Source organism: Polyodon spathula, chromosome 18 (assembly GCF_017654505.1).
Source record: "Polyodon spathula isolate WHYD16114869_AA chromosome 18, ASM1765450v1, whole genome shotgun sequence".
NCBI lineage: Eukaryota > Metazoa > Chordata > Actinopteri > Acipenseriformes > Polyodontidae > Polyodon > Polyodon spathula.
The window spans coordinates 3,129,975-3,151,139 of NC_054551.1; the positions used below are offsets into that span (position 1 = coordinate 3,129,975).

A 21,165-nucleotide genomic window follows, 5' to 3' on the forward strand; every position below is an offset into this window, starting at 1 on the left:
TTTTTTTAAGGGCATATTGATCACATCATTCTGTTCTGCTGCTGTATCTGTTCCACTGCAAGTGATTAAGTTTCTCTCAACTGGGCCAACAAAGGTATTGCTCACATAAACGTCAAATCCGGTCCAACTATAGATCTGTAATCTCAGCTGGTGACTCGATAGAGAACAACTTGTGGTATGAAGCACGAATATAACTTTCTGTCTGTCAAACTCACGCGTCTTGCAAACACACTGTACGGCCACCAGTAATTTGCTGCTGTCTGAATGTGGGCAGGAGTTTGTTTAGCTTGACAGCACTTTCAAATCTCAGACAGCGGGACAGATTCCTCCATAATAGCATATCTCCAGATTCTGATACGCTCAATCACCTGCGCTAAAGAATGTCTTAACCACGTTTCCACTAAACTGTAATCAGGGGCTGTATAACTTCACTAAATAATGTGTATCTTTCTAATGTAGAAAACATGGCTTCCCACTCACTACTCTGTTGGCATTGTTCGCCTTCTATTGATTCATCTCACTCCCACCACCGATCTCGCTCACTCTCGCTACTGATTCTCATCACTCCTACTATGCTGAGCCCACTTAGTCTCATGCCTCTGCATGCAGTTCAGTTCCACACCTGTGAACAGCAGCTCTATTTAGCCTCATAAAACTCCTCTTCACCCTGTTTCAACTCAGCTTCTCTTTCACTCCCTCTCCAATTTTAGAACAGTCTTAGAAAACATAGAAAAGTTGGAACATTTTTAATAAATAAATAATTCTATGGTTTCTTCAAGTAGACTATGTACTTTCAATTGGAGTGCTCACAATAAAATTACAGAGCGAGTATCAACTTGTACTATGGAAATCAGACTACTATTTCTGCTCGTTATATTATGTTTTCTAACCCCTATTCAGTTTGCCTTGTGATCACCCCTCATTCAGATGACTCCACACTGATGGATAGGGGTACTGTTATCTTGAATCACATAACCCTGTCAAGGAAGAAATGATGCATTGTAGATTGAACTGCTGGTACAACTGAAAAGTGACCTGTTTTGTGGATTTGAATCTTTTGGAGTCTGACGACCTCAACCAGCAACACTGAACGTTACTCAGTTTGATGCTTTGGAAAAATCAACATTCCTGGATAGCTTATGAAACTTAAAACCCACAAAGCCCCTGCGCCATCTCCATAGCCAACTACACCTTTTCTTTTTTGTCATTTTGTTATGCCCTTAAACTTAAAATCAAGGATGAATTCATGGCAAGAAGGGAACATTAACAAACATGTCAATGCAAAAAAAAAAAAAAATCCTGTGATTCTTGTTTTTCCTCGACCACAAACAGAACTTTTTTTTTTTTTTTTTTAAAGACTTGTGCACATCACACAAAGGATTGTGTAACAACACAGAAAAAAAAAAAAAAAAAAATCCTGTGATTCTTGTTTTTCCTCGACCACAAACAGAACTTTTTTTTTTTTTTTTTTTTAAAGACTTGTGCACATCACACAAAGGATTGTGTAACAACACAGAAAAAAAAAAAAAAAAAAACTTTTATAAAAAAATCGAATGGCTACAAGGCAAACCAGTGTAGTGCACCACCTTAAAACAAGGGTTAGGGAGGTGATGCCTCCCCCTTCCCCCAAACCCAAAAATACTAGGGCAGCAAAAGACAGAAATAGCAGTCCCAGGAGCCAGGGGTATCTCATAGATGTACAGTAGTTCCCATCTGTGTCTGTGTAGATAAAGACTACACAGCCCCAAGAGATCAAATGCAGGAATAACAAGGTTAGAAGATTAAAAGCTGTGCTAGCAGGGGGAGGGGGTTTAGCTGAAATCTCCCAAGATTTTAAAAAGGGCTAACAGTCAAGCAATCCTTGGGGTCTACTCCAGAAAGTCGGTAATGCACACTGCAGCGCATTCATTGAGGGATTAGAAATAGTTTAGGTAATCCATAAACAACAAATAGATGCAAACCATACAGAGCTGTTTCTTGAAAAATAGGCTTTTCGTGCCAATTGCTTTTCCTAGCGTTATTTAAATGAGATCAGCACCGGTTTCCCTACATTTCCCATGTGCACCCCATATCAGTCCTGATCAGAAGAAATTACATGAATTACCCTGATCTTGTTTATGGCTAACATTAATTTTATTGTTACTCGATTAGAAATTGAATAGACAGACTCTTCATCAAATCAGTAAAGACAAGAACTCAATGATAGCTCAATACATGACAACCGTTGATTTCTTCTCTGAAAGTTGCCTTGCTATTATGTAAAAAAAATACTGGACACACCTCAGCTTGGTGGACAGTTTTACTTGCATTTAACTCAAAACTACATGCAAACTGTATTTCTCTGAAAAAAAAGTACAAAATTCTGCCAGTTATGTACATTTTCTGTATGCTACACGTGTCTTTGGCAGATAAACCGACAAAATAAACTACACAATAATAATAATAATAATAATAATAATAATAATAATAATAATTTTACACCATGTGGTTCAAATGATTTACAACTGCAGTATTGGGAAATCTATTTTCTCTTTGGAGGACAATACTGGTAAGTTGTTCAAGAAAATCCCTAATTTACGCCTCAAAAACAAGCAGAGTAAATACAGTATAACAAAGATTATCTGCAGGACAGGTCTTGCACAACTGTAGCACAAGGCATAGAAACATGGGGGCTGAATTAGCATTTCACCCTGGGGTGCTGGGTTACTGTAAAAGTTAACATGGGTTTGCATGGTGGTGTGTGGGGGCTTTGTTTGTTTTAGGTGGGAGGAAGAGAGAGGTGGAGGTGATTAAACACTGCAGCTGGTTGCATTTTGTCTTACTCAAGCAGATGTGAAGAGCATAAGTTACAAACCTCGTCAATCCATCAATTTTTCACATGCACTAAAATAGAAAAAAAAAACAGCATCACACATGCACAAGCACAGGGTTCCACTGGGATTTGGCCCTACTCCATGCATATTCATTTATATTTTAGAAGTACTGCAATCATAAATAAGGACTTACAAACCATTTTAAAATGGGCTTATTCTAAATTCTAACAGGTTTATAAACGTGCCATTGTTAAAAATGCCTTTACAGCTTGGGAAACGAGATTCGCCTGCCCTGATGCTCCATCTTTCAGCCCCTTTCATCATCGAGACAGACGTTACTGTCGCAATGAAAGATCACACTGTGAAGTCTGATATGTCTGGGACAGAGGGGTCTTTAAGTTTTTCCTCGATATTTTGAAAAGCATTCAAATACCGAAATACTTTAACAGCTCCTCAGATTACAGACTGACTGGGCAGAAAAGCAGCAACTGGATATTAGGTGGTACACAGGCCAGGGATCTTTTTTTTTTTTTTTTTTTTTTTTAAAGAGTCATTCCTTATCCTCTCACACGTCACTCCACCAGGGAAAAATCACATTTTACATTAATCCTCAAACCCCTCTCTTCATTTCAACAAGGTGGACTGCTTAGCATAGCTTTGTGCACAGCTCTACTTTTTTTGATGAGTTAAGATGTTGTGTGAAATATCTGTATGAAAAAAATCACAGGCTCGATCGAGATTTGAATCCCAAATCATACAACCAATTCGCTGCCTGAGTTGTCTCCCTTTTCTGGTCCACTCCAATTTCGTCCTCTCGTGCATAAAAGCCACTTTCAGCAGGAGAATAAATATGCGAGCGTATGAGACGAAACAAAGCTGTGCGAGGGGATTCAAACAATAAAGAGGCAGTGTATTTATACAATAGAGGATCTGTTGAGCACATTTCTCTCTCGGTTCCTAACTGCTGACACTCACTCTAAATACTGCAAAATAATGAAATGCTTTGCTATCATGTTTCAGTTCTGCTTCACAGTAGTCTGCTTGGCCGTTGTCTCCATCCTGTACCGTGGACACTGTCTGTAGCTGTCCCAACGTTAAGAACCGCATCCACCTGAAATTGCAGTAACACAAAACAGACTCCATCATCGTTTATTTTGAGCTGATCACCAGAAATTTTGCAATTAAATGGGAAGTTAAAAGATAAAAACCACGCAATGGTAGCATACTGTATGCAGAAGCAATGCTACAGGAAAAGATAATTATTTGACAGACATATTACTACTGCAGTATACATTACTCCTTTCCAGAAATAAACCATTTTCCGTGCCTCACTTTCATGGTTTGCCCCAAAGAAGCAATTCATGAACTGTCACATCCAATTGTAGATGTTTTAGGATTTCTCTGTGATTAAATTTGCATAAGCCCATCTTCACTGCTTATACATGAACACTTTACGTAATCCTATTTGCGCTCATCAGTAAAAATGATCACACAAAATGTAGCACTCTTACAGTATACAATTACATGTTCCATACAGACAGCTTTTAATTTGTGATCAACACCCTCCTGTTCCAAATAAGGGCATACCAAAGTATTACATACCCACACAAACACGTAGGGAAAGCACTGCAATAAAGAAGCTGATCACAAATTCAATGTGTCTTACTGCTGTATTTCTGCTTGATGCTTGAATACTGTATTTGATTCTAAAGCATAACCAGCCTTCACACAGTTAATGGCAGAGCACCCACACTGTCAGATGAAAGCTATTCACTTTAGAAGCAGGATTAATACAATGACACATAATTTCAGTTTTTGTGCTTCACCACGTTTTGAAGTCCCCCCCCACCCCCTTTACTGTAGACCCTGAATAAATACAAATCGCATTCCATAACATAAATCAAATTTCTCCCTTGATCTCAGGCTGAATATATTTCTCCCAACTGCTATTAAAAATGGCAATAAATTGTTTCCCATTTGTGTCAGGATAGGGAAAACAATATAGAGGGTGCGTAAAAATGTGTTTCCGTTTTGAGGGGACTCATTTTTTGGTTAGCAAGAAAGCCTGGCTGCCAAGCCACATAAAAACAGGGAGATATGAAACTGAACGAATGAGCTGGAAAAAACAGTAATTTAATTTAGACATTAGAATGGTTGATGGCGATTCATCCAAACCCCAACATAGTATTACTTTCTCATATTTAGCATATTTAGTTAATCTAATGAGGAGTCTATTATTTACTATATATTTTTTTCGTAGTTGTCATTTGCTGGTTTTATGATGTACCGTTATGGCAGTTTAAACGGTGCCTTCACTCTCTCTGAAGGTAGGGTGACACTGGTGGCACAACTGGCGCATTTAAACTCAATATTTAAACTCATACCCATATCTGGTAGAGACAAGGACTGTTATGTAAACTCCCTTTCCAATCTGCACTGCAGGAGGCTGGGTCTGTAAATTCTAAACCGGCTGCCGAATGAATGTACAGTAGCATTCAGAGCTTCATCCATCCTTCGACAGCAGATCTGCCTCCTGATTAAACCACCTCCTTCTGAGCCACGGCTCCTGCAGCTTTACCTGTCTAACAAATGAATTAGAAGTTGAAGTAATCTTCATAAAGCACAAGTACATTTAATTCTTGTTTGTTAAACTGCAGAGCCATCTGTTCAGCAGTTTTGATGGATTAGAGATGGAATTATATCTGAAAGTACTCCAGGTCAGGTCTGTTTAAAATCACAATATCGCCTCTGCAATGTCCAGAAGGACGCAGCATGCAAACTCACAGCATTATACAGCATCTACAACCCTTTAAACAAACAGGAGGCAGAATCCACAAATCTGAACAAAGAATGCACAAATCTGGGGTTTAAAAACAAACAGGCAGCTGGCGGTATCAACCACACATGTACATTCCAAGATGGAGAACTCAAGCTTGTGCATGTTAATTAAGTACCTGATGGCAGGCAGAAGGAAAACTCACCTTTATGTAAAATGGAAAGCTATTGCACTTGCAGAGCAGGGTGCATCAGTGTCTTAAAAACATCTACACATCACTTTACTAAACAGTGACAGTATGCATGGTGATTAAGTCATTTATATGCAGCACCAGGTTCTTTCAATAGCAGCCTTCTGTAGCACTCGCACTCAAATTTGTGCGGGGGGGTGGGGGGGGTTTACTGTCAAACCTTCAGCCTAAAAAGCATTTATTTCTTAGCAATCTGTTAAGTGGTGTAAAATAATGGTGTATTACCATGATTGCTACAAGATTAGTTTACACTGTATGAGCACCAGCCAGAATCTAGCAACTGATAGAAGCAGGACAAATTGTCTACCACAGTCGAAATTGAAATAGGTGAAGTCCTTTCTATTCGCAGAGAATTGGTAAGACTGCATGGCGACAATGTTTAAGGTCAGTCTGACCTTGGTTAAGCCCTCAGAGACATACAATCAGCTGTATGTGTTGAGAAAAAGTCACGGAGAGCTTTATTGATGTGGGATAATCTACTTTAAATGACCATGCATGGATGTCCATCAGATTTAGGCAAGCAGTTATGAAGATATTGCCTGCATTAAGCAGGGTATGGCATTAAAGACTGACATGTACAGTACATCCTCTTTGTCAAGGATAGTCATTGATAAAGAGATTGGGTTCAAACAAGAGTGGCAGAAAAAAACTTTTAACAAGTTCTTGCAAGCTATTTTCCACTGGGCCTCTGGTTATAACTCTTAGAAGTGTAGAGACAATTAATAAACATAAATCACTGATGGGAATGCAAACTAATCAATAATGCATTTTTTAAAAGATGATACACATTTGTGACATAACTTTGCGCTGTTAAAATGCATTGATTATTATTGTCATGAGATGCCAAAGCTTGGGGGTCAAGCGATCAGAAAACTCTGCACCTTTAATGTTATCATCATCCCTTATAAAAGGAAAACTAAATAATCTTTTATCTTACAGGAATCTCACGAACAGTACTCCCCAGAGACTAAAAAGTAGTGAAAGCTCTAGGCTTTAAAGACAGCTGAGTTGCAGTGTCTCTGAATGGCATGCCAGTGCATTTTAATAGAGTTTAACTTGCAATTGATTCTGTTAAGAGAGAGAAAGAGATATTAATAACTGCATCAGAATAAATGTGACCAACTCCATATGTACAGTGGGTTCCACTGTTCCTGGGACCAGCCACAGTGAATTGATTCCTGCAGTTACAGAGCCCCTGATGATCAGGTTAGAGATTCACTGCTCTACAGGAAAAGTGCCCCTGGTGTGCAGAGCAGAGTTGTCCTGCATGGCATCTTAAAAAGAACAAAAGCTGGAATCTCAGCTCTGCCCGATCTGTTATTCATGCTCTAGTGCAGTACGACTTTGAAGCTAAGAACCTCAGTAACTGGAAATTGTTGACTAAGGTTTCCAGACGGGAATTCTCTAGCCATTAGGGCTCAAGTGCAGGCAGCCACAGTAATTGTTGCTTAGCCAAAAAGGGGAAGTACTGCATATAATTTTCTGTTTCCTCCTTTTGATATGGACAACAGAATCACAATTCCTCTATAGGGAGTTCAAAATCTAATTTCATCTCTCCATAATTCAGTTACAACACAGTTACTGTACATATCTAACTCCGTAACTAGCAATTTCACTTGACTAGACAGCGTCTCACCTGCACACGAGCGTGGCGACGATGACACACCAGGCGGTGCAGCAGCAGTCCGCGTTCGCCGGTTCTTCGCTCTTCCGACGGCGACAGCACAGCCAGAAGGAGTAGAAGAGCAGGAAGAGGAGGTCCAGAGCGAGGCAGGCCAGCGCCACTGCCCCCAGCAGCAGCAACGACTGAAAGAGAACACCAAGAACATTGCATTACTGCACTCCCTCGTGCATGCAGAGGCTTGCCTTCCCCCATCAAGAGGTGACTGGTTTGATGGTTAATGCAGCCAGCAAGCAGGCTGATAAAAGAAGTGGGATTATTCTTTGCAACACAAGATAAGAAATGTAGCAGAAACTCGTAAAGCAAATGCTACTCTTATGATACCTTGATTTTGTCAAAAATCTGTGCACTTGAGTTTAGTTTTGAGGAGATGAGCGTCGAAGGCTGTGTTTAATAAGGCATAAAATACATGGGTTTCTTGATTCTGTACAGGGACTTGACATGGATCTAGATTTACATGTTTTTCTTTTTAGGAGTCATTAGATTAATGGCAGAAGTTGATGTGCTGATATTTGTTTTCTCATCAGTACAGCTTTGAAAAGGGCAAATTAATTTACTGCATGCAGCAACAAACAAAAAAATAATAAAACAATAAAATAACAGACATCAGTGTCATCTTGCAAGAAACCTTCACAATTATTAACACAAACAAAAATCAGTTTTCATTTTGCCAAAATGCTGCAATTAGTTGTAAACATCTCCAAACACAATATAAGGTAATTTCCATTCTTGCTTCGGACTGCAAATGGCGAGTCTATATACACCACATAACGGTTTGCAGTTCTAGTTAAAAAGGGTGTTACATCTATAGGGAATGAAACAAAGAAAACCATTACAAATGTATGAACATCAATATGTATCCCTATTTTTATTCTATAGAATCTATGTTTCTAAGTATTTGAACTCATCAGGAAAAGTCTAGAGAATTTGAGTAATATTTATATAATGTCTACTAAAACAAGAACTGCTCTACTGGCCTATATGAACAGAGTGCACATTTGTTAATAAAATGCTTGGAAGGAAAGGAAAACACAAGGTTGTCTGATCTCTCTAGAACCACATTTTAAGGGGATGGGATTAGCGTTGTGAAATCCTGAACAGCACCTCATTCCCATCTGATGATTTAATTATAGCTTGCTCTGACCAGTTTTGCTAGTTTTTTCTAGACCCACTTGTTCATCATCCATCTGTCCACTTGGCCCCCCCTGAAACCACTTTGTCTCCATCTGCTATCCATCTTTAATTGGCCTAATCTCCTCTAGTTGTTAAGCAAAGCTTTTACTTAGTTCAAGTCTGCAGTATTTGAACTCTTCAAGCACAAAAAGACAGTCAAGAAATCCTTCAAGACCTGGAATGATAGCCTTCCCTTAACTATTAGTGACATTACTTGAGAGGATGTAATCACAGTCTATTAGTAGCAACTCCACTCACTGGAGCCACACAGACTATAATCCTCCAGCTGTTATATTCTAAAATCTCTGGCAGTTTTTTTCTGTAGTGTTGTCCCTCAACAGTCAAACAGATTACAGACACCATTGTCAGCCTTACAAAAAAGAAGACCTGGTCTACATCAAAATATTTCTTCATGATTTAGGACATTGTACAAAACAGCTTAAGACTGGGCTACTGGAGGCTTTTCTTATGCACAGTAGTGAACAGGGATGGCAATCATCAACTTATGCTTATATTTTTCAGTATATACTGTACAAGGCGATCATTCCCTAAAGTATCGCCTTGTAGTTTGTTTTACACATCCCTGATATGTGGCTCCTAGACCAGTACAGCTACTTTTCTCCTAAGGCGGCTTCTCTGAAGATACAATGCTTTCTTTTCATATTGGTTATCCATTAGCACGGGGGTGAAAAGGATGAATGGCTTTGTTTAAAATCGCGTGAAGCAACCAATAAAAAGACTCAAAAGTAATAAATAAAAAAATAAATTCATAAATAAATAAATATAATCTCCACAGGTCCAAGGATTTCTTATTATAACGCAAGCACGTATTCAAAGCTGCTGGAATGCATTATGGTCACAGTTCCTATTTTCACCTGGTGTCAAGTAGCCTCAGAATGATTTCACAGGAACTGAAGAGCCCATCGCGGCTATAAAACATAATCCGATTCATTAACATGAACTGAAATACTGCGCTACAACGCAAAAGCACTATAAAGAACAGCCGAGTCAACTGCTGCTGGACATCCACTAATGCCTTCTTCTAGCCATCCTAACACAGGACTATATAGCAGAAAGTGATCATTCTCGTATGCCTGAAAATAATAAAAAGGGACATCCGCACTTCAAAGCATGAAGTACAATTGCTGTATGTTACAAATATCAAAAGAGAGATTCATCTTTTCAACACTGCTTGACTTACTTAGATTAAGCTTCTCCATTTTCACGTTTTTTAAGGAACCCAGAAAAAGCATTAAAGGCTCATTATGCCATGGCGTTTTCAAGGTCTTAGTACAATGGTCTTTAACAGAGAGCTGGTTTTAAGAGAGAGAGAGAGAGGCCTCCAAATTGAGTAGAGAGAGACAGAGAGGTCTGAATTGTGATTTGGTCTTCAAAGGAGTTGTAAACTAGGTTGGTTTGCCATATGACTGCCAAAGTACAATAAGAAAAGAAAATAATAAGTAAACTTAAACACAAACTAATTGTTTTGCAAGTACAAATATTTACTAAAAACAAACAAAAAAAAACAGTATCTGAGAAAATGCCAGCTGTTGTTTCATGATGCCCTTTTTGAGCTCTCTGCCCACCACCTCCCCTACAGCGTGCCTGTCTGAAAAGAAGTAGGAGTCAAGGTTTCTTAACAATCAGCTTTAGCAAACAGTACAGTCTGTGATTGACTTGCCATGAACCCTGTGTGTGCTGGTCCTTGCTAGTTACTATACATGTTTTTCTCAGAAGTGCCCTGCGTCTTAAATTCGAGCATAGTGATGTATTAAAAATCGCCAACAAAAGACGTGACTCCCGAGTACACAGACAGCAACGTGACTGACTGCCGAGAAAAGACGAACAAAGACGTCACTGCCCGTTTTCAAATCATCCCTGACATACAGGCAGCCATTTTCAAAGCAGCTTTCACAATTTCAGCATTTCGTTGTTAGACTACGTTATAAGAAAGTACCAGCTCGGACGGATCGAAAATGCTGATCAGATCCCTGTATTTTTTGACATGCCAAGGAATGCCAGTTCACAAAAAATGGAGAAAAAACGAGTCATCACACTGGAAATAAGAAGCACAGCATAAATGCTCTGTGTGACAACAGACAACCGCAAACTGCAGCCATATATCGTTTCTCTTAAGAGTAACTGAGGTTGTACCTTTGTAAATGCAGCTTTATTTTATGTTTTATTTTTTCCTCAAATTCAGGGTGGGAGATTTGGACTTAAATTCGAAGGATTACGGTAACTACTGATTTGAACTCAAAAACCACGTTTCAACCACATACTGTATAGTGGTAGGAAGATCAAGGCAGAAATAATGAGGAAATGAGCAGATGAGCAAGAGTTTACAAGACCACTTCTGCAAGCTCTTCTTTCTTGGATCAATGACAGAAAATTGGGCGTGGAAGCTCAGAGACAAGAAAATGTAACTTTGGGAACGCTGGAAACGCAGCTGGATTAAACAACATCTGTTTCAGCCCGCCAGACTGATCATGCTGAATGTGTCCTTGATGTTGTGGTTGATGGAAATCTGCTAGCCTAGACGGTTCTGTGTGGATGGTAGCTTGACACTCAACTCAAATGAGTTCTGCTAATCCAGGACTGCTGCCATACTCCACTGCATGATATGATTAATGAGGGTATGAGGGTTTTATTAGCTCTATTTAAAAGGGAAAACCTAGATCAGAGCAGTCAGATGCTTTTAAAAAACAGTCTCCTGTATGTTTTATGGACACTATCAATCCGATGAGTAATGAAACAGACAAGCCCGAACGGTTTTACTAAGTATTTATGAAAAACAGATTCATCGTAAATTCTCTACAACAATCCTAATTTTGTCTATATATCAATTCCTTTGTGTAACCATTGCATTAGTCTCTGAATTTGCAACCACACTAGGCTCTGAATATTATAAAAGGGCAGTTCAAATGCAGGTCAGAAGGAGAGGAAAAAAAAAAAAAACACACACACACACACACACATATCCTCCAATGCGCTCTCATGGCTGGAAATAATAGGGGGGTGTGGGAATGATAGGGGAGGCAGACCATACTGTAATTAAGCATATCTCTGTCCAGACAGAGAGACACTTCACATCACCCATCCCCCAATCTGTGCAAAGGGTTTCCAACACAACTGTTGCAGTAAAACAGGAAAGGCATGGGCTCGGGTGTTTACACTAAATCATAATGTAATTAGCGGAAGAGATTTTATTTTGTCAATTGTTCTCTAAACACATCCAACTTTGTTGATTCAGTCCACTTCCTTGAACCCCCCTGATATATTTGCTGTATTCATTTAGTTGGCTATTAGTAGATTTTAAAAAACATTATACATTGACTGTGGTTTCTGGGATTTCTTATGGCTGCATTAGTCAATATATGCAGAGATCCAGAGTGGAATTAAATACATTACTTTCATTCATTCACTTGTATGAAGCCAAGTTGTCAGTTCTGGTCATCTTACAGTAGTTAAACACATGTGTTTTCCCTAGCTTTTGGTAATAGAAAGATTTTTTTTTTTTTTTTTTTTTTTTTAATGTTAATTGTTTTCTAATGTTTGTAATTGTGTTTTTATTTTTGTTATGACATTGTATTTTTAATTTTTTGTTATTTTTCCTGTAAAGCGCTTTTGGATGGCATTGCTATGAAAGGTGTTACATAAAAACACATTGATTGATTGAAATATTGTAATCTGTCCAAAGCAATAGAAAATACATTCCAACAATACGCTAGTTTGAAATATTCTCAGAGTAGCCCCAACTGTGTCAAGCTATGCTACTTTGAAAAAAAAATACATAAATAAAATACCTTGCAGATCTATGCTTTCAAATAAAATGATCAAAACTATCTGATTTATATATTTATCGTTATTATTATATGAAAACGAAGACGATCGTGTATGAAGAGAAATAAGAACTAACTTAATTTTAAAAAGGAACGTACTGTTTTGCATTTAGCAAAAGTTCACCCCCAACTTTAGACTTTAGGTAAAACTACTTTAAAAAAAAAAAAAAAAAAAACTTGTGTACAATTCTACTCATCCATCATCTCTATTTAGTTATTAAATGATATTATTTGTTATAACTAAACAAATGTAGAACATTCAGTTATTTTATTCTTAATATAGCAAAAATGATGGTACTCTTGTGCACTGCGCCGCTAATGTGGTACTGTCGCTGTCGAGTTAGGGTACTACAGAATGGCTTTAAGTTTAAAGCATACTGTATAATAGAACTAGCTGAAATCAATTTCCATCCCACTCGAACTTTCATATCCACTACATTGTAAATTGATATGCACAGTTCTGAGAATGAATTTTGTATTCAAACTTCCATCTGCAGCCCATTGATTTGCTTAAAACACTGTTTTGAACAAGCACTGAGCTGCTGTAGGTTTGTGCACCAGCTTTCATGCAATGAAAAACTCAAATCAATGAAGAAAAACAAATGCGAGTGGTGTGGAACGTTAATAGTGCTCGGTACATGGTGATGCCAGACTTTGAAGTCTTAAAGCACAATCAGAGACAGTACTACGCTACACTGTTTTGCTTAATCTTCCTTGTGGTACAGTTGCAGTGCAAACTGCTAACATATAGTACTGTAGGTAAGACAAAAAGAATTTGGGGCCCCCTAATTATACCAGTTTCAATAGCGTGCAATGCCACACATCTTTTTCTTTAATGACATATTTATACAGTGCTCTTAGTGAAATAATAAAATCAAATCATAAGTCCCTCCCTTTTATGTGCAAATAGCCTGCTTTGCTTCTCTGTATGGGGGCCATTCTGTAAGCCATTAGCCTGCCTGTGAGAATGAAGCATGGTGCCGAGGGAGCATGACCACTCCATCTATTTATCAAAGGAATGGGTTTCCAGCGTGGTGCTCTGATGGAACTTGTCACAGCTGACAAATGCTCTTTTTTTTTTTTTTTAGCGTGAACCTCAGGCTGTGCTTTTCCAATAAAGAAAAATAAACAGAGGAGCCCCGGTGGAGGGAAGACTCTTAGTTAGCAGGTTACACCACAAACATCAGAAAGGAATTCCACTTCAAGATCTGAAATAGAACCAGACAGACTTTGATTGATTCGCACAGTATGGATTCCAGCCTTAGACCCTTGTTTGATCACTCTTGGCCAGTTTTCAAAACACACATACTGTACTGTACTGAATACAAGTAGTCAATAGACAGAACACCTTAGGACCACGGTCCTCAAACCGCGGCCTGCGGGCCATATACGGCCCAGTATAATATTTTTTGCGGCCCACATATTCTTCAGAGCCACAAATGAGAATGACCATCCAGCCCGTTTAAAAATGTGTTACCAGAATTAGTTTGAGACAACCTAAAAGCAGCTTCTGACACCAGTAATTCTACAGAAGACAAACCAACCAACATAATCAGTAAATGCCACCAAAAAGAAAGAAAAAAAAAAATCTGTAAAAGGTAGTGAGGTTTCCATGATGGTTGGGAACTAGAATATTTTGTAGTTGAAAATAATAAGAAACCATTTTGTTTGCTTCGCAAGAAACAGATTGCTGTTTGCGAAAAATACAACGTACGCCACACCACTATGAAATACATTCGGGTGAACTCCAGCAGAACCCACTGGATAGTGACGAGAGAAAACCGTAAACCTGAACTAATGAAGGACAGTTGCAACAAAAACATATGAAGTGTGCTTTGACAGAGGGTGAAGTTGTTACACTTGCCAGCTATAAAGTGTGTTGGCTAATTGCATGACACAAAAAACCCTTTTCTGGATGGTGAATTTACGAATGAGGTTTTTATTGAAGCATCTGACATTTTGTTAGATAACACAAAAGAAAAAAATTAGGGGATCCGTAAAATCTGTGGGCTCCAATTGCCATTATAGCTAATCACATTTTTCTGATTGCTGGTATCAAATCAAGTCTAGCTTTTAGCATTGCATTAGATGAGTCAACTGATAATTGTGACAACACTCAAATATGTATCTGGGTTCAATGGGTGGATCAAATGCGGACTCTGTTGGGCATGCACGGACAAACGAGAGGCGAAGATGTTTACACAGCAGTGAAAGGCTTTGAAAAACTGCCACTTGAAAAAACAAATTTCTGCAATGGCTGGGAAAAGAAAGGGTCTTGTAGCCCTGTTACGTGAAGACATGCCAAATCTGGAGGCATTTCATTGTATTATTCACCAGGAGGTGCTGTGCTCTAAAGCTGGAAGTGGGAAAATGGCTCATGTGAAGGTCGTCTGTGTAGTCAATCTGATCAGAGCTCGATCTCTTTATCAGACAGTTCGCTGAATATCTGAAAGATATGGACGTGGAGTATGGTGACCCTCTGCATCATACATACAGTGGCTCAGTTGTGGACGTGTACTGGCAAGATGTGGCGCATTATTACCTGAAATAAAGCTATTCCTTGAAACTACTGGTCGGGAAGGGGAGTAGCCTGAATTATGCAACCTCGCATTTCTGATGGACTTGACAGGGCATTTGAATAAATTCAACATTGCAATGCATGCAAAGGGAAAACTGCTAACTGATCTCATCAGATCTGTAGAAAGTTTCAAAATTAAATTAACCTTATACCGAGATCAACTTCAGGGGCATAATTTTGCACATTTTTTGAATTTGCAAGAAGCAATGTCAGCTTCTAAAGAGGAACGGTATACACAGGAGTGCGCTTAATGCTTGAATGACCTGCTGACTCAATTTGAACATCGTTTTCAGGACTTTGAAAAGGGTTAAAACCGCATCATCATTTTTTAAAGATCCCCTCAAATTTCCAATTTCACAGAGTAATTACACTGCATCAAGTTCCAATGCAAGGGGCACTGGAGGAAAAGCTTATTGAACTACAGACAAGTGATTTCAATGTCACTGACTTTCCAACTCTGTAAACGTGGCAGAATGTGTCTTGTGGAGAACTATGGTTAGTTGCTGCAAAAGCAATGTCTGTATTTATCTATGTGTGCAAGGCTACCTACTCTACTATGGGCTATATCACATCCAAATACCGTTCAAAACTGACAGAGGAACACTTGGAAGCTGAACCGAGATGTGCTGAAAAAGATATGGAAGCAGACTTTATGGCCTAGAGACATGCAAGTTCACATGAGTCATCAGTAAAGGTAAAAACACACACACACATTTTTGTTTTCATTTTATTACTAACATGCTTTTTATAGCTGTGCAGTGTTTCTCTATTGAGTTTGTGAACTGAAAAAAAAAAACTTGTTTGAGATCCCCGCCTTAGGATAAGTGCTGAGACCCCTGAATGAACAGATAAAATATATAAAATATATTCAAAAGCAGAACAGCACATACAGTACACAGCAGTAGAACCGAGAATGCAATTAGCTTTTGCTTCATTGCTTATAGTATCGGTTCACTCCACAGCCTTTTTCAAAATTATTCCCGTTGGCTGCCAACACCACCATCTGTCTGATACCGTGAACAGAACACCATCTCACGCGAAACATTACCGGACAATAACTAATCAATAAACATAACTGCACTGCTCATGGCTTCCGACATCAGGCTCAGAACACAATTAGGCTTTACCTCAGGAGGACTGTGTACACTGTGGTTAAACGACGAAAAACAACTAGAAAAAAATGCTGGCCTTCCCCAGTGAGCATTTCTGAATGTAAGAACACCTTCTTTAGGTGAAAAACAGCTGAAAAAATTCCTGTCCGATTGCCAGAAAACCAAGTCTCTCACTCTGTGTCAATGGACACATGCAGTCCGACAGCCCAGATTAGGAGCAACACCGTCACACTGTGGTGACGAGGTCCTCTGAGCAGATGGAAAATGTCAGTGACATTGAGATGGCTTTTCCCACTTATGGGGCAGGCAGCAAATATTCACTTAATGCCCTCAGCTTACTTATTTTTTCACATTCTGACAGCAAGCGCTCTTCATGCGACTTATTTCCTGTTATTTCCTGTTATAGCAGATTACCTTGAACATGTACAGCGAATCCAGAAATATAGCCGTTATCATTCGGATTTGATGGCCCACTTGTTTATGATTTAAAAAACAGAATGTTAAAAATCAGAATAACTAAAACATACAGTTGTTCATCTAAATTAATAATTCAAAAAAAGATTTAGCGTGTACTGTAAATAACTCCCTGTAATTAAAAACAGAGTAAATAGGTTTGAATTGTATCCAAAGGGTAATACTGACTTGCTGAAATAACGCTCTCAACAACCATTGCTGAGCACCTGCCTCTCCACTCACTCACTGCAGGTTTACATCTGTAATTAACTTTTTGTTACCGCTTCATTTTTTTTTAATGAGAAAGGGTCTGTAACAGAAACTGTACAGTAAATAGAAGTTACAAAGTACTCTGTAACAGCAAGACACAGCGGTACACTGCCAAGAGGGAACATATTTTCATTGTCTGCAGTCCAACATTTGTATTTTTATGAACTAAATTAGTGTTACCACGACGATTGAGCAGTTTAAAAGTGAACCTGTTTTCCATCCAAGGTCTCATGAAGAGTTTATTGTCAGTGTGTTGGGTGAACAGAGGATTTGCAAAATGTAACCGTTTCTAAGGCCACCTTAAACAAAACGAGCCTTTGGCCAGTTAAGCCGGTAACCAAGGAAACCAGGTCAATATATAGTAAAAACCTCTCAGCAGGTAATCCATATAAAACCACCTACATAATGCTTCACAGTAACTCACTATATATTAATGCTCCATGTAAGTCTGCATTTGTTGTCTGAAAACTGTGTAGAACTGTAGCACCGCAAGACCCTTTGAATATTTCTTGCATTGTAACTCATGTAAAGCGAGGTAAAGGCAGTGAAATGCACACCCACTCGCGTTCAGCCGGGTTAAACAAATGGCAGAGCTGAAAGTATAGGAAACATGCAGATACAGTATTAGACAGAGCTGGGGAGCTGCCATCACTGTGCCACATCTTCTTAACTTTATCTGGGCACTGCAGATGGGCAAAAGTACCTTGGTGGGACACATGCACAAGTACACAGAAAATGACTGAACGGGCAAACAGTGCACAGTGAGGTACAGTATTCTGACAAGAATATTTCCAACTGTGCACAAGACCACAAGTGCAACGCTCTAAGAACAGTAGGAAAATTCACTGAGCCATAAAACCGGTCTCATATGGGGCTCCATTGTAAAGTAGGTTCTACATGGTACTGTAAACATACCTTACACAAGATCTCGTGGAGTTTCCCATACCCATTAACGGGTGGGTTTTGCTCAGCTTGAAAATTTACAGCCCAATTTCGAAACACCAGCAAGGTTTTATTTAGCGGAATTCCCCGATGTTTTACCCCTCAGAAATTGAAGCGACATGTTTTCTTCATTGTCAATTCCCAAAGAAATTAACCTGTTGACTAATTAGAAAAAAAGTCAATGCAGTCAAACCTGACCCAAAACTAAGGCAAACACTGGGCTAGCACTGCAAACAAAAAGGTCCTGTAACCTGAAAACATGTACCAGTGTCCGACTAAGAGATCCATGCTTGGTGTTGTGAAGACCACTGCACCAACCACACAGATTTCACTCATCCACTGGCATGTGATTTGCAAATTCTAATTTTATTTTGCCTCTTGTACTGTACCTGTATCTGTTTTCCCTAGAGTACAGTAACTGCTGTCAAAAGAGCCTAGGTTAATTTAAATAGCCTTAAAATAATTACAGCTATTAGACAGTCAATCAAAGCTTTCCACATCTTTTTTGTTTTATAAAGATATGTCAGTCACAGGTTTGGTAGGACCAGCTTGGTTGTTATTCAGATGCTAAAGACTGTGCCTTTAGCCTGGGGCAAGCAGTTAGTTAGTGGAGGTTAGGGTACGAAGCTTAACAGTAAAGAAGCAGCAAAGAGGTATTGTATTTAATATTGATTCGCAAATCCTGCAATTACAATCCAGCATGTTTATGAGCCAGACCATTATTATCAGCAGTGCCCCAACCCTGAGAAAAGCACTGCCCTAAGGAACGTCTCCTGGTTGTACAAAGCCTTTTTTGTGGTCTACGCTTTATTCAAATGTTTTGTGACAGGTTTGTATACATTAGACTAGAACAGATTGTGTCAAATACTCATGTCGACATTTATTTAAAAGCTAAGACCACCAGACTCCTCTAATTTTATTTTTCCATAAAGCTTGTTGTGCAACACTTCCTACTTGCATGTCAAAACAAAATAAAAATAAGACCTTTGTAACACGGTCTTTATTCAGAAGCAATCTTTACAACACAGCATATACAACTGATAAGCAATCTACTGGCTCTGATCATTACCAGTCTACTCAGCAGCCATTAATTAGCACATTGCTGATATATGCAACTGTGGTATAGTGTGGGGGACCGAAAGTCTCTCACATCTTCAGTTTTTTGATTGTGTATTACTTTTGCCATTGGGTACTGTTAACAACCTGCCCAGGCACGTCTGTGAACTAACATTTGCTCTGCTGTGGAAGCGCTGCATTTCACTATTCCACCAGCAATCCCAACAATTTGCTTTCTGCTTCATCTAGTAAAGGCATTGCTGCACTGACTTTCATTTCACTGAAACTAGATGTGTTGTGTGGGAGGCGGGGAGGAAAAAAAGAAGCATCCTGAAAGCCCACAGCCACTACATGAATCATCTACTGAGTTGGGCCATCAATAGCAGGCCTCCCCCTTTCCCTCCTACACATCCCTAGATAAATCCAACGAGCCTTCATTAGTCAGATCCCTGCCAAGAGGTTTTGGTAGCTTCTGTTAAGTGGACGGTACAATCTATCACACCATCACAACTAAACCCAATGCACTGGCCACCGCTGAGTGCAGATCTAACCCAACAGATATTTATGGGATCAGCCTCACAGACAATTGAGTTGACTTTTTTTTTTTTTTTTGGTAGGATTTAAGGATGTTTTACAAGGGATTGTGAAAGCGAGGCATCTTCACCTATTCCATAACCAGGACTATTTAAGCACACTGACAAAAGTGCACTCTGACAACAAGTCCAGATACAGCAGCCACAATAAAATCAGGATGCCATAATTAGTTATTCACGTGGAATCTGTACATATTTTATATTAAACAGGATCTTTCATACTCAAAACAGGGCTGCCAAATTCAATGCCTTCCAGTTACAAAAACCACATGTACAGGACTTCACAGTAGGAGTTGGTTCAGCACAGGGAAGGCCTCCCCTACCCTTACCTGTCAAAACTGCCATCAATTACAACAGCTCTACATCACAGACATTCAAAACCATGGAGTGCAAGCTCAAGCCAATTAAAAAGTAGGCTGGATTAGGTGCTAATGTAATTACAAGGGAAATTACTTGTTTTCAAGAGTACAATACTTCATAGAAGGCTGAGAGTTGAAAGAACTGAGCACATACATTAGCAAGAAGGAACTAGAGTTGCCAGCAGTTTGCAGTACCAAAAACTTTGCAAATAGTCCAGAATGGCATTTTTACATAGTAACCATGACCATATGTGCACCCTATTATGAGTTATAAGCCAGTTTTACATTTGACCTTTAGATGAGGTCAAAGGTCACAGGCAATTAGATTTTTTGATAGAGCATACATGGGTTACTATATGTGCTCCATAGTAACCATGACCCTATCTGCACTCTATAAGAAGTTATTAGCCAGTTTTGTATGTTGATGATGTCATCCAACATGGTCACCATGTTTTTTATTGTAGCAACTTCCCTTTAACACCCTTTACAGACAGCCACACTACAATCATATATACCATTGGGTTTGTTTCAATCGGACTAGCAGTACAACAAAGATCTTCTTAGTTTGTGATTAAGACGACTGTACCGTGCGACTTTGACGTCATACCACACAACCTATCGGCTTCCTACGTAATTTTGGACTAGCCCTCAACAACTATACCAACTTTAGGCAATAAGTTGTTTTCAAAAGACAAATTTTTACATTTAGGCAAAATGTTTTTTTTTTCAATACAATATGGCCGACAAACCATGTGACATGACATAAATTCTTTAGCATTTTCCATCTTCCTATAAGAATCTACCAACCTACCGAATTTGGAGAGTTTTTGAGCAACTCTGGCGGAAAGAAAAATAATATTAAGAATAATCCCAGCAACAACAACAGACTTCCCAGAACTGTGGGTCTGGAAGCCTAATAAACCATTTTGAAAGGGTTGGAGAGAAAATAAATAAATAAATAAATAAAACTCCTATGGAATAGCCATGCATAATTCAGCCAAATTATCACAAGGGCTTTCCCCCAGGATAACATGCTTATAAACAGCTTAAGGAGAGTCAAAACAAACTATACAGATTCTACTGTGGGCAGAGGTAAAGACCAGAAGAATCTACAGTAGCAGGCTGACAAACCTGAATTTGTACAGAATACTCATAAGATGTTCAATAAAAGAAGTGCAGTTTAAAGCATATCACGATGGCAATGCTATACACTACAGCAGAAACTGGAACGAAATCTATTGTTCCAAATGAGCTGGCAAAGAACACC

At 39.0% G+C, this 21,165-nt stretch overlaps 1 protein-coding gene across 3 annotated transcripts in view; it reads right to left on the reverse strand.

The window, feature by feature from the left end:
* LOC121330936 (protein tweety homolog 3-like) overlaps positions 1-21,165 on the reverse strand; it is a 64,085-nt gene that overhangs the window by 35,270 nt on the left and 7,650 nt on the right. For all 3 annotated transcript variants that reach the window (XM_041277927.1, XM_041277926.1, XM_041277925.1), the window contains one exon: positions 7,476-7,645. In XM_041277927.1, coding sequence (XP_041133861.1) covers positions 7,476-7,645 — 170 coding nt within the window. The remainder of the gene's footprint in view (positions 1-7,475; positions 7,646-21,165) is intronic.